Genomic DNA, 15,908 nt, shown 5'->3' with positions numbered 1-15,908 from the left:
ACACACAGCATCTGAAAAGGCAGAGGGCAACGACCTCTTAGAAGGTCTCAAGAAACACTGCTAATGTGCTTCATGGGGATCCCCTTCCCTGATGACTTCCCTGATGTATCCCACAGGGCGCTGGGTACTCCAGTGACAGATGACACAAGCTGTGCAAAGCAGCCAAAGTGCAGTGCTGTATGGCCTCTCTGGCACAACATCCTCATGCTGCAGCTGAGATGCAAACACCAATGCTTCACCCTCACAGCATGCAAAGGCAGCCATCCTTCACAAGCACCAGGGTTGATACTCATGGCGGCTGCCCATCACCCACTCCTAGCACCACTCATCAAATAAGCTGGGAAAAACCCACTGGAAGTCTCTCAGAAAACACAGGGATGGCCACCAAGATCTCCACCCAACACTCCCCAGTCAACAACTACCATCTCAAAGTGACATCATGGCCATGTGAACAGAGATGCACTTGCAGCAGCAGAATCATTGCAGCCAAACATCTGTGCACGCGAGTGATCCTCCCTCACTAGACCTCACTGCAGCCTCTGCATCTCCCACATGTGTCAGCGGAGAAGCACACTCGGTGGAGCAAGTGATAACTTTATTTAAGGAACCTGAGAACTATATGGAGAGTAAACTCATTTACTTGCCCCTGAGGAAACACTGAGCCAGCCTGGCTTGCTGAACTGCTCCCTCTGCTTCCACTTCTCCCAGGAGCATTTATACAGCAGATTAACAACATGCAGTGACTGCAGGCTCCAAACAGTCTGCACACAACCTGCCTGTAGTGCAGTGTGCTGTGCAGCCAGATATGGGGCTTTCCTCCTTCCCAAACCAACTGCCCCTTAGAGCACAAGGGTGCATGGAGGTGAAATGTAAGACTTAGTTCACAGGTTCACAGAGGTAAGGGACAGACCACAGGCAGGTGCTGCACAGAACGAAGTCTTAACCAACCTACAAAAGCAGCGTGGATCTGCCTAAACTACATGCATCAGTGTGATGGACATAAACGCCGAAGTGTGCCGCAGCAACAAATCTGTCCCTTCCGAAGACCAGCTTTTTAATCCTACCAGTAACCATGACCTCATGCCCTGCTAATGTGTAGCAAAATATTGCACAGTTGGACTTGATGCATGATATCCATGTCTGAAAGAAATATTTCTCAAAAAACATCACCACTTGTCTTTAAACACTCTCTAGGGCTCATTTCAGAATTTCCCTGCCCACAACAGACTCTCAAGCAGAACAATCAGATAATTACTTGGGACAAGATTATGTAGTTCAGACTTAATTCACTTATCTCACAGCTTTAGTTGTTCTTAAGGTGCATACTGGATGAGATCAGCTCAGGTAACTGCCCTTCTTCCTGACAAATCCGAGGAAACAAAGGAAGGTCAGACCACTGCAGTCTAATTCCTTTGTGGTCTAAGCTTTGGGGGAAGTCCTTGTTTTCTCCCCATCTCCCTCTGATTTACCTATTTACTTACAACCCTACAGGCAGGCAGTCCATCAGTGCCTGTTTTTCCAGCATCACCAGAAATTTTCCACATGAGGTCCATTAATCCTCTACACAAACTCACAACTATATAAACAAGCATTCTAGAAATAATATTTGCCAGAAAGATTAAAAAAAACCCACACATTATTTCATACTTTCTGTAACATTTGTGACTTTTATCTACTCTTTTCCTCAGTATTGATCGCCATTCAGGTTAAAAGTTCAAATTTTCCAACTTTCATTACCAGGACCACCTAAGCAAGTTGGTGGGTAGTTTTTACAGGTTGTAAACAACAAAGCAAAGCATAACTCTGTCTGGGGGCACAAGAAATAGACACACACTGGAATTGGTGAAAGTCGAAGCGACCACACACATTTCAATAAAATATTTTATGAGCCTTTTTATGCAGCCTGCATTTTCTCTGCAAAACAATTTACAAATTTATGCTTTCTGCAAAAATATTTCCACAGTCCAAAGTCACCTTCCAAAAACAAGGTATCTTCAAAAAAAGCAAATACAGTGTTAAGAACAAAAGGTGGCAAAAGGAAGGACCATCAGATGCATTTATTGCTGTGTTCCTAAATATTGACCATATTTAAAAGAGAATTAAAGAGGTGCTTGGAAAGATGGGAATGACTTTGTATCTTCCGTTTGGAGGAATAATTAAGTAGCAGAAATCTGTAGCAGTAGGGAATTTAACCAACAACTTGTAATCCAACGTATTAATCCCCAGAACAGATGTCCATCTGCCATTTCTTGATCTTTCTCAGATTGCTAATGCTCAGTCTAAGATTGCTCCACTTGCACCACACCTGAAGCACAAGGGTGCTCTTCAGGCTCACTGTTGCTCTTCTGCATTCCAGTAACACCAATTTTAAACATATAACCATGATGGTAATACTAATAAATTGCACTACAGATCTCTCGCAGGCTATATGCTGGGGATGAGACATGGAGTCTGCTGTCCTCCTGACGCTCCATGTTCACCCAAGGAAGAAATGACTTTGCCAGTCACCAGTGGGACTGCCAACTCTCTAAGCAAAAAGATAAAGGAACTCACAGCTATGTTTCAACTGAAGATTTCCAGGTGCGGGGCAGATACAGAGTGAGGATGTATACTGGCATGCCTCCACTCTCTCATTACCTTATATCTCGAAACAGTGCATAAACTACAATACCACTATTCAGCTGAGTGCCCCAGTCTCAGAGAAGCCCACCTTACCACAGGGACTGTGCAGGACAAGAAGAAGCTAGGCATTCTGTCCCCTACCTCCATGGCTCCTGTGGGCTAGGGGGAGCAAATGACTGTGCTGTTGGCCATGGTCCCACCATGAAACACACAACCCTCCCCATGTGCTGCATAGCCAGAACACAAGAGAGGGGTTCCAGATGGTCCTCTGGAGTTGTCCTTAGGAGCAACCAGCAGGTAATTATAATATGCTAGCAAACACTTAATAATTTACAAAGTAAAAATAATTACCCATAAAATAAATCGCAGAACTCAGAGTTGGACAGCCCTCATTTTGGAAGTTCTAAATCTGTGTCCTACAACTAGAAAAAGTCACTTCTTCTGATGGCCAGCTTTTCTTTATAAACTAACAAATTTGAGTTGAAAATTATAGTGCTGGGATCACTTGTGAACCAGGCTGTGTAACTGAAAAAAAGAAGTGGAATATATGAATATATTACAAGAAGCTTCCTAAGTCCTAAAAATGGATGGAGAATGAGGAATGAGAGGGAGTATAGCACTAGTGACTTTGGCATACAGAAAGAACATCTGGAAAACCAGGCTGTAGGAGGTAGAAATGAAACAGCTCTAGATAATACTGATAGGAAATTCAGGTCAAATTGCAGGGATATGATTAAGGACAGCAGAATGCTCCTGTAACAATTAAGGGATGTGCAAACAAAAAAGCTTTGGCTAAGGAGTGTACCATCCTGGAAAAAGTGGCTTATTTGGGAGTTTTCTTGGCCTCAGCCACAAAACTGCTATAGCAGGGAAAGTCACATCAGGTGCACAACTCCATCATGCTCATAAGTGACTGCAGATTGTCTCCAGCTGCTCAACAAAGGACATCGGACTGCCATGAATTAAGATGAAAAGTCAGGTAGTGTGGATTTTATTCCCAGTTCTACCATAACCTTAGGCCAGTAGCTTAGTCCTTGCTTCCTTTTTAACTCTTATCTAAACATTAAAAAGATCAAAAAAAAAGAAAACAAGCAAAAAAAAAAAAAAAAAAACACAAGAAACCCACCAAACATGCCTTGCCCCACTCCGTTCCACTTTAAATTTATTTCCAACACCTTCCAGGACTTGGGCTTCACAGCCCAACAACACAGTTCAGCCACTCTATATCTACGCCTAACTATAAGGATCTCTCTTTATGTTTCTACTGCCATATTTGTTGTTGGCTAAGGAGCCACCACATTGAGCTGGGGACTCAGCCAGTCTCCCTGGGCTTGTGGTGGCCCTGCATGGACCAAGCTGTCCCAATCACCACCACGACGTGTGCCAAGGTATGGCCTAGCTTGGGGTCCTCTGCTCCCAATCCTCCATATCTACCCCTCAGATCTTCCTGGACACAAAGGAAATCAGAGATGGCAGGTCCCAACTGCCACCCATGTCCCATCTCATCCGATCTGCCAAGCCCAGAACACGGGCAGTGACCTGCCAGTGTGTTCACTGCTATCCTACACGAGCAGATTCCTCCTCCAAGCCTTTCCCACAGCTGGAGGCACTGCAAGGGCATAGGGGTGCTTAGCCTTCTGCCTCTTCCCCACATGGCCCTCCACAACCTCTACAGCCACTGGTCGTCCCCCGTAAGTTGTGCAAATATCTCCCAGTGAACACAGTGCCCTCACTTCTGTGCCAGTTAACGTTTTTGCATGACAAACACACTGAGGATCTAAACTTCAAGGACAAAGTGACTTTTGTGTAAGATTGCAGAGCCTGGATGCAATTACACTACTCTCTTCATGCCTGATCTTTCTGGGCACTGACTTTGTTTCAAGGGATATCGCACAGACCTCACTCACCGCATTTTTCAGTTTCTCATCTGCAACAACACAAGAGAGCAGAAACAAGAGATAGGCTTTATCAGTTAAAGTAGTAGCACTGTCGAAGATGCAGTGGTCTAGGGATATCAGCAAGGCATGGCTTGCAGAGAGGTAATATCCTCTTTCAGCATGCCCAGTGCTGCTGCAACAATGAGTATGTTTTCAGATACACAAGTCTCCTGCAGGTCTGAAAGACAAGCTGAAGCAAAAGCAATTCACACTCACATGCAGAAGTCACAGACAAGGCTGTCCATTTTTTTCTATGCAATACCAGTTGGCCTAACTGAAGAGTACTGCTGTCCCAACTCTGTTTCTTACTTGTGAAAGCTGCTCCACTCTTGACACGTGCTATTCTAAAGCTGAATTCAAGACCTTTTCAATTAGATTTGTTTTGTCCTTTCATTTTATGCTCCAAAGAAACCAAAGTGTAAAACTTACATGTTAATCACACTGAAGCAAATTTAATTTACTCTGGTGTATATAAATCTCCCAGATTTTTTCAAAGGAGAGATGCTATCATATGCTTACTTGTTTTGTTCTGCTTCACTAAGCAGACAATCTCCCTTATGCTAGATGTAAAGTTTAGCAACGGCAAATGTCAATTTTCAGTGATTTGATCTGAAAGCTACACCACACACCACTGCAGCTATGCTGCGGGGAAAAACAAGGCCAGCAGTATGGCCTCTTTGCAGAAGAAACCATCCATGCCAACACCCAGGCTAGTGTCCTCAAAGACATAGATCAAAAAAGACCAAAGACACGACTGTTCCCTGAATGTATATATGAACCTCAGCATATGTGAACACAACTCCTAGCTGACAGAAATGCTGACCTGCCCCATCTTCATCTTGGAGACTGAAAGCTAACTTAACAGTCACCAAGCATGTATTTTAGGGTCTAGACTGATTAAACTGCCCTGCAGACCCAACTGTTTTGCTTATAATGCATCTGACAGAGTCAGTGCCATCTGCAGACCACCAAATTCTCTGGAATACTCCACATTTCCAGTGTGGAAATACTCACTGAAGCTTTGGATCATCTGAAGCTCCAAGTTAAGAAGCAGAAAAGCAGAGGAGAGTATGAGTGGGGACTTTGATGCTTACCCAGTTGCATGAGGGCAATCACTGCCTCCTCACACAGTGTTCCCACTGCCCCAAGCCATTCATCCCAAGGGGAAGGGAGCAGCAGTGGAGAACTGGAGAGGGCAGGAGTTTGGAGCTCACCTCTCTAGTGCTCAAAGCAGCAGCCAAAAAAGACTTCTACAGGCAGCATGACAGAGAAATGGGTATCTCCCAACACAAAGAGCAAGTATGGAGCCAGCCAATTTCACCCAAGGCAAATTCCAGAGAGGAAATAGATGGAGCCGGGAACAAAGGTTGTCTTTATCATCCATGGAGGCTGGAGTGTGAGGAACCACAGGAGCAGAGAGGTCTGGGCTGGGGAACACTCAGCCATGCCACCTCCCTTTGCAGTGACATTCCACAGGAAGGTGGCTCTGTGTCTTAGTATTGCTCTTACACAGATCTGCATCCCCAAATATCTCATGCCCTGTGAAGGTGCTCCATAGGTCAAATAAAAGCGCTGAGAACAGCTCAGACAGCTACAGTCAAACAGAGGTCATCTGCCTTCTGAATTACACATGGTTAAGCAGAAACAGCAAGCATGGGGCAAGGTAGCAACACACTGCAGGGAAGAACACAAGGCCAGTTCATCTCCTAACCCCTGCAGATCCCAATCTCTGAGAGAAACATTCACTGGAGCTTCAGGCAGGATAAGTGCGAGTGGGTAGAAGCCAGCAGGTCCTGTTGTAGGGTCAGCAGCAATTAGCAAATGCACCTATCTGCATTTGGCTTTCTCATTTCAGAAGCAGGCTGAGCAGACCAAGTGCTGCACATGACCCGCAACACAAATGTGCAAGAGTTGGTTTAGAAGCTAATGCATAGCCTGCTTGAGGCTGGAGGCTGGAGGAAGTACCTGCACCTTCCAGAGGCAGGATATGAACGTTCCTCTTCCCCAGCTTTTGTTTTTCCTTGCTGGAGCAAGGAAACTCAAGCCATGCAAAAAAGACACCAAACAGCATGCCCTTTCTGACTGACATGACTTACTCTGCTAATGCAGTCAAAAAAGGCATTTTGCAAAGGCAGACACGAAGCTAAACACAACTCTAGTTCAGCACACATACAGAAAAACCACAGCAGCACCAAACACCAAGCTCCTCCCATAGCTGCAAATGACAACGCCTGAATAGTTTTTCTGAGAAGTCATGGGTTTGGGCCTTTTTTTGTCTGTAAGAGCACCCTATGCACTACAGCACTCTGGTCACTCATCTTGCTGTGCTATGGCCAATGACCTATTCTGACACTGCAGTCTTCTGCAGCCAGACTTCCTACTATAGGAGGAAGCTACGATGTGCACATGAACAAAACCAGAGTTCAGTTTTCTAAGCAAAAAGAATGGGCTGAGCTTAGAACAACTACCTGCTAATTCTCGTTCAAAGTAAAATTATAGAAGAAAGATAAATAAAAGTGTATATGCACACATTTAAGTATAATTTGCAGGGGGAAAAAAAAAAAAAGATTAATTGCTTGCTTCAACACTTGTCAGCTCACAGATTTAAACAACATTTAGACTGATTCTTACTTCTACAGAAGTATTTCCTTTTACACCTCTAATTTCCAGAATTACTTATTAAACAGCTGTTCCTACAGTTTTGTAGCTATTAGATAAATAAATAAACAAATTATAAAGTACATATAGAGAACAGTTAAAAGAAGTGCACTAATGCACAGGGTATACAAATGCAGCTGTCACTCATCCAGCCTATTTCTTTTATAGCTTCTCCTTCTCACTTCTTTTTGCTGACATTTACATTAAAAGGTGCAGTATCTTTCAACTTCCATTTTGAATGAATGTTCCTTGTAATGAACAACTTGGGTTTAAAAGAGTGTTTTCTGAAATCCATCGAAAAGGTGGTTTTAATGGAGATAAATGAGAAACTGAAGAAAAATGAATCATTTTGCAATCTGAACTAATGCCTATTTGGAAAAGGCTCAATTGAGGAAGGAGATGTAAGACTTCTGGCTATGAGAATTATAATTATTTCAAATCTTGGCAGTAATTTTATCAAACAGTAGCAATTTCATTAAAAGGTGCACTGGTAATCATCTACATAAGGCCTCTAGGGAGGAAAACTTACCAATAATTGCATAATTCTGTTATCATTGTTCTTATGATGGACCACATTAAATACCACAAAGAGAAGCACTGCTTTTGACTTTCTCTGAATATTTAGTTCAGTACTTTTTCCTAGAAATTACAGCAATAAATAAGAATTTCAGAGTAATAAACACGTCCTCCAAATTTACAGAAGAGGCACAGATATTTTTCATGTACACATACTGCAGTTCAGAAGATTTCTGGAGGATCGGCGTTGGACTAGATGACCTTTAGGGGTCCCTTCCATCTCAAGTGATTCTATGATTCCTTGGCAGGTTCTTCAGAATCTCCGGGTGAACTAATCCAGCCCTGGGTAATCATGCTGACACGCAGCGAGATCTGTCAGTGACAATGTCTTGGAAGTGCCTTGAGTGCAGAGATTAGGATACATTTCTGACAATCCAGTTTCATTTCTCAAGTCTTCTTCTGGCAAGGAGATACATAATTCAGCCATTTAACTTTATCTCCAACATCAGCAGAAGTCTTACATATATCTTGACTGCGATTTATACTTTCTTTCCTAGTTGTTAACACAGCCCTACCACAAACTGCACACATGGCATACTCGAGAATAGGTACTTACTGAAGAAGTTGTCCTCCTTCATACTCTCGAAGAGATGGATGGACGAAATAGCACCCTGCTGTGAGCACAGTCTGAGCACCTGCTTAAGCAGGAAATCCCATTTTGACATCTTTTTTGATGGTATTTAGTTTACGGGAGGAGAAGAGAAAAACAGAGTTTACTTCTGCTCCTTCAATCTGACCTCTTTTATTGTGCTGCATACCCCAACTCATAGGTATGATGGCATTAGCATTACTGCTTAATCAGTAATTTTATATATAATACCTGGAAGTCAGACATGCTATGGAATAGGAAACTTCAACAGCTTGTGCTACTATGAACACTGCTGGAAGGAAGCTTTTATTTTGTTGAAGATAATGTGATTTCTTTTCGAAGTTAAAAAGTTGTGCTCATCCAGGCTCAGAAAGCACTTCTGTGCTGTATAAAACAGCAAACAGAGAGTTGAGCAGCAAAAGTAATGGAAAGAACTGGGCAACCACCGAGAAGCAGAAACAGAAGGCATTAGCACCAGCTGCTAGTTCAGAGGAGCATCTACAGTTCTAAGGCAAACAGACTCATTTCCATCAGAATCAGCACATTACAATGCATATGTATTTTAATATTCCATTAAAAATAATAGTGCAGAATTTATAGTGCATATTTTCCTTTTAAAATCAAAAATATTCTAAAATTTTGAATCTACAAACTTACACGTTCTATTAAAAAAAAAAAAAGGCAAAATATTACTCAAGCTTTACATCTGCCACCAACATTTTAAAGATAATCAGATAAGTGAACTGATGGGAGCCAGCAGCTGAGCACCTCCAGGCAGGTTGTGCTGCAGTGACAAACCAAGCAGCCTTTGGCATCCAGAGTTTCCTAGCAGGTGCCGATAAACTATTTTCCTTACTTCAGTTCATGCAGTACAACTCAATTAAGCAACTCGTCCATTCATGGATGAGCTGCTGAAAAACAAACATGAATGCTTCTTCCCACTTCCATTCTAAGTATAAAAAGGATGAGATCGGCTAGTTTTGAAATTTTTGCAGCGTAGTGATTAGGGACCGCTGGTTTTGACTATAGATAGGGCTTTCAGACATTAATTCTTTATTTCAAAACATTTGTCAATGAGTTTTTTCTTTGGAATTGGCTGGCTTCTAAGTGCTGCCATTTATCTCAACAGAAGAACATTTCAGAATTCTGTTTTCCTCCATTGTAATCAATGCAAATCGTAAGTAAAAAATCAATTATCTAACAAATGTCAACACTTTCTGTCTTCACACTAAAACATACACGTGAAGAATCAGAATACGTGTATATACAACAAGCTACATAATTGCTTAAATACATGCACAGTGATTAATCAAACTGAGTATAACATTAAGTGCAAAGGCAATATTTAATTAAAACTCTCAGTAATAAAGGAGGTTAAACCTTTCTTTACAAAATGATTAAGTACAAATGCAAAACAGTTAAAACGAGGCTTACTGTTGGCTGATTTAAATCATGATTAAAATCTGCTTTGCAATGCCTTGAATCAAATGGCAGCATGCTACAGGGGAGGTAACCACCTCGTTAAACCTGGAAGCACTACATGGCTCATCTGGCATCAGACGTTGACTTTACACATCCTCTATGGGGGATGCAAGCAAGTTAACGACTGAAGACAACAGACTACAGAAGATGTACTAAAAGAAAAGAAGATTCAAAAAAAAAAAGAGGCTAAAGAAGCTGTACTTGATTTCTGTAAAAAAATCAAAGAAGTGATGTCAGTTGTCAATATGTGAAATGCTGTTGTGTATCCAGAGGAAGGTGATGAGCAGTTCATTGTGTCTACCAGAACATGGGGAAAAAAAAAAAAGAAAAAAAAAGAAAAAAAAAAGGAATTAAGCAACAGCAAGGAAGGACAGGTTGGACAGCAGAAAAGCTCTGAACTGGAACAATTAGTTAAGCAGCAGCAAAAACAGGTGGGAAAATCTTTACCACAAGTTTCTCTTAGAGCAAGTGAGGCTGGAGCCTGCCTGGCAAGATGTACCATATCTGAGCCCAGCAAACATCAGGGATGACCAGATGATCTCTGCAGCCCCTCCAGCTTCAGTCTTACAGCTCTGCAGGGATTTCTAGTACCTGCTCAGTTTCTTAGAAACCCAACTGCTGAAGTTAGGTTAATGTGATGTAATGCACAGTTTATCTAGCAAAGAATGAAGTTTCCAGTCCTGAGGGCTGAAGACAAAGGCTTCCATCCATGAAATCGGTGCACCCATTAAATCCTGAACAAAGAAGGAGATTAAGAGAGCCAAGTGCTAGTTTTCAATCTCATGATCTGTTCAGCAGGAGCCTTGGTTCTGAATGGCCTAGGTATGTGAATGCTCGAAACAGTGCTGAGTTATCACACAACTGACCCAGATTGCTTCTCCCCCTCCCAAACATGCAGGCTTTGCATGACGGAGATACTTGCAAGTGTCTTTCCTACTCACTAGTTTAATTTCTTCTTGCAGAGTGGCTTTGTACAAAGCTTTTCCTGCAAGTCCATTCCATGACATGAAGTGCACAGTCACCCAGTGTGGGTGGAGGAGCACTTTTGGCGTAAGTTAATGACAGATGGAGAAAGAAAGGAAATATAGGAGTAACCTGGCATTTGTCAGGGTTCCAAGGAACCTACAAGAGATGTGTTATGTCTGTCTATCTGATTTCCCTTGAGTTTTCACATCTTCCTACTTTAAATCAGCCCATGTGTCCTCTTTATCACTCAGATTTACAGCTGTCAGTGCCTAGCTGACTTACGAGTTCCTCTCCGATCAGATATTTAATGATTGTATTACATGATTAGGGACTCAGCTGTCAGATGACATATCAAATCATAGACTTTTAATGTTGTCATCCCCCCAATGACAAAACTCCCTGTCGCTGATAACACTACTAGATGATGCTTTATTTTAGTTACGGTCTCCAGGAAGGATCTGTACAGAGCAGCCTTGTAGTTGCATGGCATGTTAGCAATGTTAGAAACTCATGTGTTATTTGTGCCTCTTTTCTGTAAAAGATAACATAACCAAGGGCCCTACGTGCTCTACAAAACAAATTCTGTTGTGACATTAAAATGAACATTAAAAATCCATTTAAAGGTATATCTGAAAACCTATGTTTACAGAATAAATCAATGCAAACCTCATGAGTAAATCCAGTGAGAGATTAACAGTTACTGTGCTTTCTAATTGGAATAGCCTAGAAAACGGGAGTCGCTTTCTCCCTTCAAACACAGATGTCTGCACTCTTCTTGTGCCTTTATCACTAACTGCAGCAATCTTGGCCAGTGGACAAACAGCGCACTTCAGCTGCCATTGTGCCTGGCAAGAAGCCATCAGGACTGATCACATGTCTAAAACTGGGCTCATTTGTGCCTGTTTGCAGGTTGCACTGTTATGGAGAGTCAGGCACCTTTTGGAGAACCTCTTCTTGTTTCCTAACATTCGTTGAAAAAACAAAGCATAACACTTCTGCAGTAAGGTAACATAGAAGAAGAAAATTTGGTGTTCAAGTTCTTCCTGTGCATGTGTATTCTCTTCAGACTTGCTTTAATAAATGTCCCAAAGATGTAACACACTGAATATGGATCACCACTTTCTAATAAGCCTGGTCTTCAGCATCAGATCTCCTCTTTCACATAACACACAGCAAACACCTTAGGCTCTAAGGTCAGAGACTCAACAGCAGGCTCTGAGTTTCTGAAGGTCAGAAACAAGTACAGTTTTTTTTCTGTGCAGGGGTTATATTCAGAAGGGCATTAAGAAATTACAAAAAGACAACGTTTTATACTTAAACTGAGAGGGTTCTTACAGTAAATGCAATGCATTAGGGCATTAGACCTCATTTCCTCCAGCCATTCTTTGAACAGCTGAAAGAGACTTAAGGAAATGAGTCAAAATCCTGGAAGATGTTTGTACTACACCAAAAAGAAAACAACATCTGTAAAGTAATGCGTGTCACATACGTGGAGCAAGACAATGTGCAGCGCTTGATCTCTGCTGAGGCATTCATCTTCATGAGCACAGAGAGAAAACAGCTGAAAAGTGCCTTAACCTTGAGTAATTACTGCCTCTCTTCTACAAGATTGCTATCAGATTAGATCAGTTGTCATGTGTTGTAGATAAACATATATGTTGTTGAAACAATTTGGTACTGTGAAGTACTTGTTTCATCCAGAATCTGTTATTCCTTGCCTTCAGATTACACCAGAGTGTTCACTGAAAGGCTGGAAAGAAGCTTTCCTTCAAACTACAAGCGCACAATATTTGGGTATGTAGCTCAACAACCACAGTTATGCCTTCGAAATCTTTGTAATAGCTTGCACTAACAAAGCATTTAAGAACACAGCAGGCTCAAATGCAGAGAACACAGAGGTATCATCAGAGCCTCTCACAATACACAGAGAAAGGGCAAGTTGTAACTATGAGAAACTCCTGAGTGTGACTCAGAGATTCTTCTGAGATCTGTCCCATCCTCTGCCGCTGGCTGCTGTTTACATGTGCTTAAGACATATCCTTTATGATTCCACCTGTGTCCTGGTGCAGTATGTCCCTGCTGGAGGCGAGTAAGGATTCTTCATTTGATCCACACCTGCAGAGCAGCACTGTTGTTCCAGAAGGCAACAATCAATAAGTTTCTGGTGGAAAGCCCACGGTGAGCCAGCACTACCCAAGCATCGTGCAGCTGCGCATATCTGGCAGCAAGAGGCTCTACCTTTGAACAGAGCACAGGGAATTCCTTCAGTCCCTGAAAATGGTACTCTGACTGGATGCAAACGTGTGCCTCAATCCTTGCCAAATTTAACACACTCTTTGTTATGAAGCCTTAAGAGAAAATCACTTAGGCACTTGCTAGGAGAAAATTCCTGGTTGTAACGGAAGGAAAAGAGTGAAGTATTGAGCAATCCTTGAAATTGCCATTCTACTCTTGGCAGTGGCCTTAGGCCACATATAAGTGCAGGAGAGAGAAGAAGGTAGATAGAAATGAGGGAGCAGGGAAGGCAGGAGTTTTGGACAGTCTGAGGGGGTCAGGTTAGTGACTGAGTGACAGCAATCAGAACCTGCACCATGTTCTGTCTTCTTCCATCAGTCCTCCTCCCTCCCAGCTGCCAGGTGTGGGAAGCATTATGGACACAGACATTCTTCCCTCTGGGCACAGAGAGAGCCTTCTGCTACTCTGCAGCTGACTGCAAAAAGGGGAGATTGATGGATGCTGAAAGGAACCGTGCTCAGCCTTCCATGTCCATCGGGTGGAAACACCACACAGCCTCTGGTGGAGCACTGGGGACAGGGAGAGCCCTGAGGGGACAGGAGAGGAACGCAGAAGAGATCATTTCAGAAAACTGCATCCCTAAATGGAAGGAAAGATGGAAGCACATGCAAGGAAAACAAAAAATAGGAAGGAGCTGTGGACAGATGAGATGAATGGTTTACTTTCTGAGAAGTTACTTAAAGCTTTGTTTTCTACATCCTCCTTTCCTATCTGCAGCCAAAGGAAGAAGCTCTTGACTAAAAGCCAAAAAAAGATACTTAATATAAGTTTGTATATGTGTAAACAAAAGGACAGAGAGAGCTCACCCAGTCCAAGTGTCTGCAAGGACACACAGGAGCAGTCCCACAGCTCTGCCCTGGCTGTCACTTCTGGTGTCCTCCAACAGGACACAAGCATCCGCTGTGATGCTTCCTGCAGCTCAAAGCTAGCCCTAGTATCCTACACCTGTGTGATAAACAGATGTTACATGCATCTACCCAGAGGCACTTGTCTTCAGCAAGTCCCTCCACATGCAGCACCATGTATTTTTGTCGACACCACTTCGTCTGACGTGGCTGTGAGGTGATACATCTCCCACAGGTGTACATCTGACTCAGAACCAGAGGAAGCATGGAGAGGAAGGTCCCTCCTTGCCCCTACATACTCCCATGACTTCCAGGACACTGACAGTTATCTAAGCTTTCGTTCCACCTGGCAACCGTGAGAGGAAGGGAAACCTTCATGCACAAGCTAGAAGTACTTGAAGTAAGGAAAGTTGGTGGGTATTAATGAGCGAAAGCAGTACATTCCAGAGAGAAATGTCGAGAAATAACCCACTGATGGGTATTTCCTTTGCCAAACAGCATGTTGCAGTTGCATGTGGATACTCTGAACAGGAAAGTCCAAACCGTCAGCAATCACATTCTAGCTGCGAGCATCAACAAACAAAGGGAAGCAAAACAGAAACATTACCCAAACAAAATATTCACAGAAACGCTGATAGCTCCACGATTGCCTCACATCTCAGGCAAAGCGCTCACACCAAAGCCGGCCGCTGTCGGCTCCCTGCGCTGAGCTCTGCAACGTGGCCGCAGCGGCTCCGTCGCCCGGCATCCCACCGCACCTCCTCAGCTCTCGCTGAGCTAAGAGCACAGAAATACACCTTGCGCGTCCTCCGCTCTGACGCGCTGCGTGCGCTCCTCGGGCGCCACTGTGCCACCGGCTGCTCCAAAAGCCATGTGCGAACCCGTCCAGCGCCGCAGCCCCGTGCTGCATTTAATGAACTCAGGAGCGGGAAACTCCGGCTGCAGGGAAGGGAACCCCCGGGTCCATCACCCGACATACCAAACTTTTTGCCCGCAGTGCCCCCGAAGAGACGGAAGCGACGCGGCTCCGCTCCGAGCCGGGGCTGAGCCCGCGTCCCCCCGCGACGCCCCGGGCACGCTTCGGCCCCGCCGGGCAGCGCGGACACCTGACGGCGGCGGCCGCCCTTCGCCTATTGTTCCAGCAGCACTTCACCACGGGGACATTTTGTACCGATTAAGAGATAGTTTATTGTCAAAACAGCCCGGCTCGGAGAGCTGGGGGTGTGCACCTTCCTGACCCCTCTCCAGCCCCGCGCCATACAAACAAAGGACTTTTTTTTTCTTTTCTTTTTTCCTTTTTTTTTTCTCCCGAGGCGTCCAGCGAAACCGGCTGCCGCCCCCCGGCCCGCCGCCGCTCCCTGCAGCCTCCCCCGGCCCCGCTGCCCCGCGCCCGCCCGCGGCTCCCACCTGCGGGGATGAGGCTCAGCAGCAGCACGGCGTGCGCCAGCTCCCAGGCGAGGTGCGCACCCTCCATGCCGCCCCCCGAGCCCGCCGCGCCGCGGCTGCCTCTCGCACCACCCGGCGCGCAGAGATGCCCGAGCTCCGCGGGAGGCTGCGGAGTACTGCCGGCCCCGCCGCCACCAGCGGCCCCGCCTCCGCCGCCCGCCCCGCGCCGCGCCGCGCCGAGCGGCCCCCGCCCCGCCGCGCCGGGATGGGCGCAGGTGAGGAGCTGCCCCCCGAAGGGGCGGTGAGCGGGGAGGGGGGGCGGTGAAAAGAAAGAATCCTACCTCCCCCCCCCCGACCACCCGCGCACACACCCACTCACCCAAATAAAAAAATATTTAAAGAAGAGAGGAGGCTTCGTGGTACGTGGGGGTGGGCGCAGGGCTCGGGGAGAAGCAAGTATCCCCCAGAGGGTGGGTGCAGAGCGGTTTGTGTCGCACTCAGAGCCTGGGTGGACGTGTGAGCACCAAGCAGCGCTTCTGCCCGGCCGGGATC

At 44.8% G+C, this 15,908-nt stretch overlaps 1 protein-coding gene across 1 annotated transcript in view; it reads right to left on the bottom strand.

The window, feature by feature from the left end:
* The window catches only part of KIT (KIT proto-oncogene, receptor tyrosine kinase), a 51,696-nt gene extending 36,252 nt beyond the window's left edge, over window positions 1-15,444 (bottom strand). The window contains exon 1 of the mRNA XM_042812059.1: window positions 15,378-15,444. Coding sequence (XP_042667993.1) covers window positions 15,378-15,444 — 67 coding nt within the window. The remainder of the gene's footprint in view (window positions 1-15,377) is intronic.
* Window positions 15,445-15,908: the final 464 nt, after the last annotated feature.

Source organism: Centrocercus urophasianus, unplaced genomic scaffold (assembly GCF_019232065.1).
Source record: "Centrocercus urophasianus isolate 14NV4802_14NV808 unplaced genomic scaffold, USGS_Curo_1.0 seq_13, whole genome shotgun sequence".
NCBI lineage: Eukaryota > Metazoa > Chordata > Aves > Galliformes > Phasianidae > Centrocercus > Centrocercus urophasianus.
This window is presented reverse-complemented; position numbering and strand designations above follow the sequence as displayed.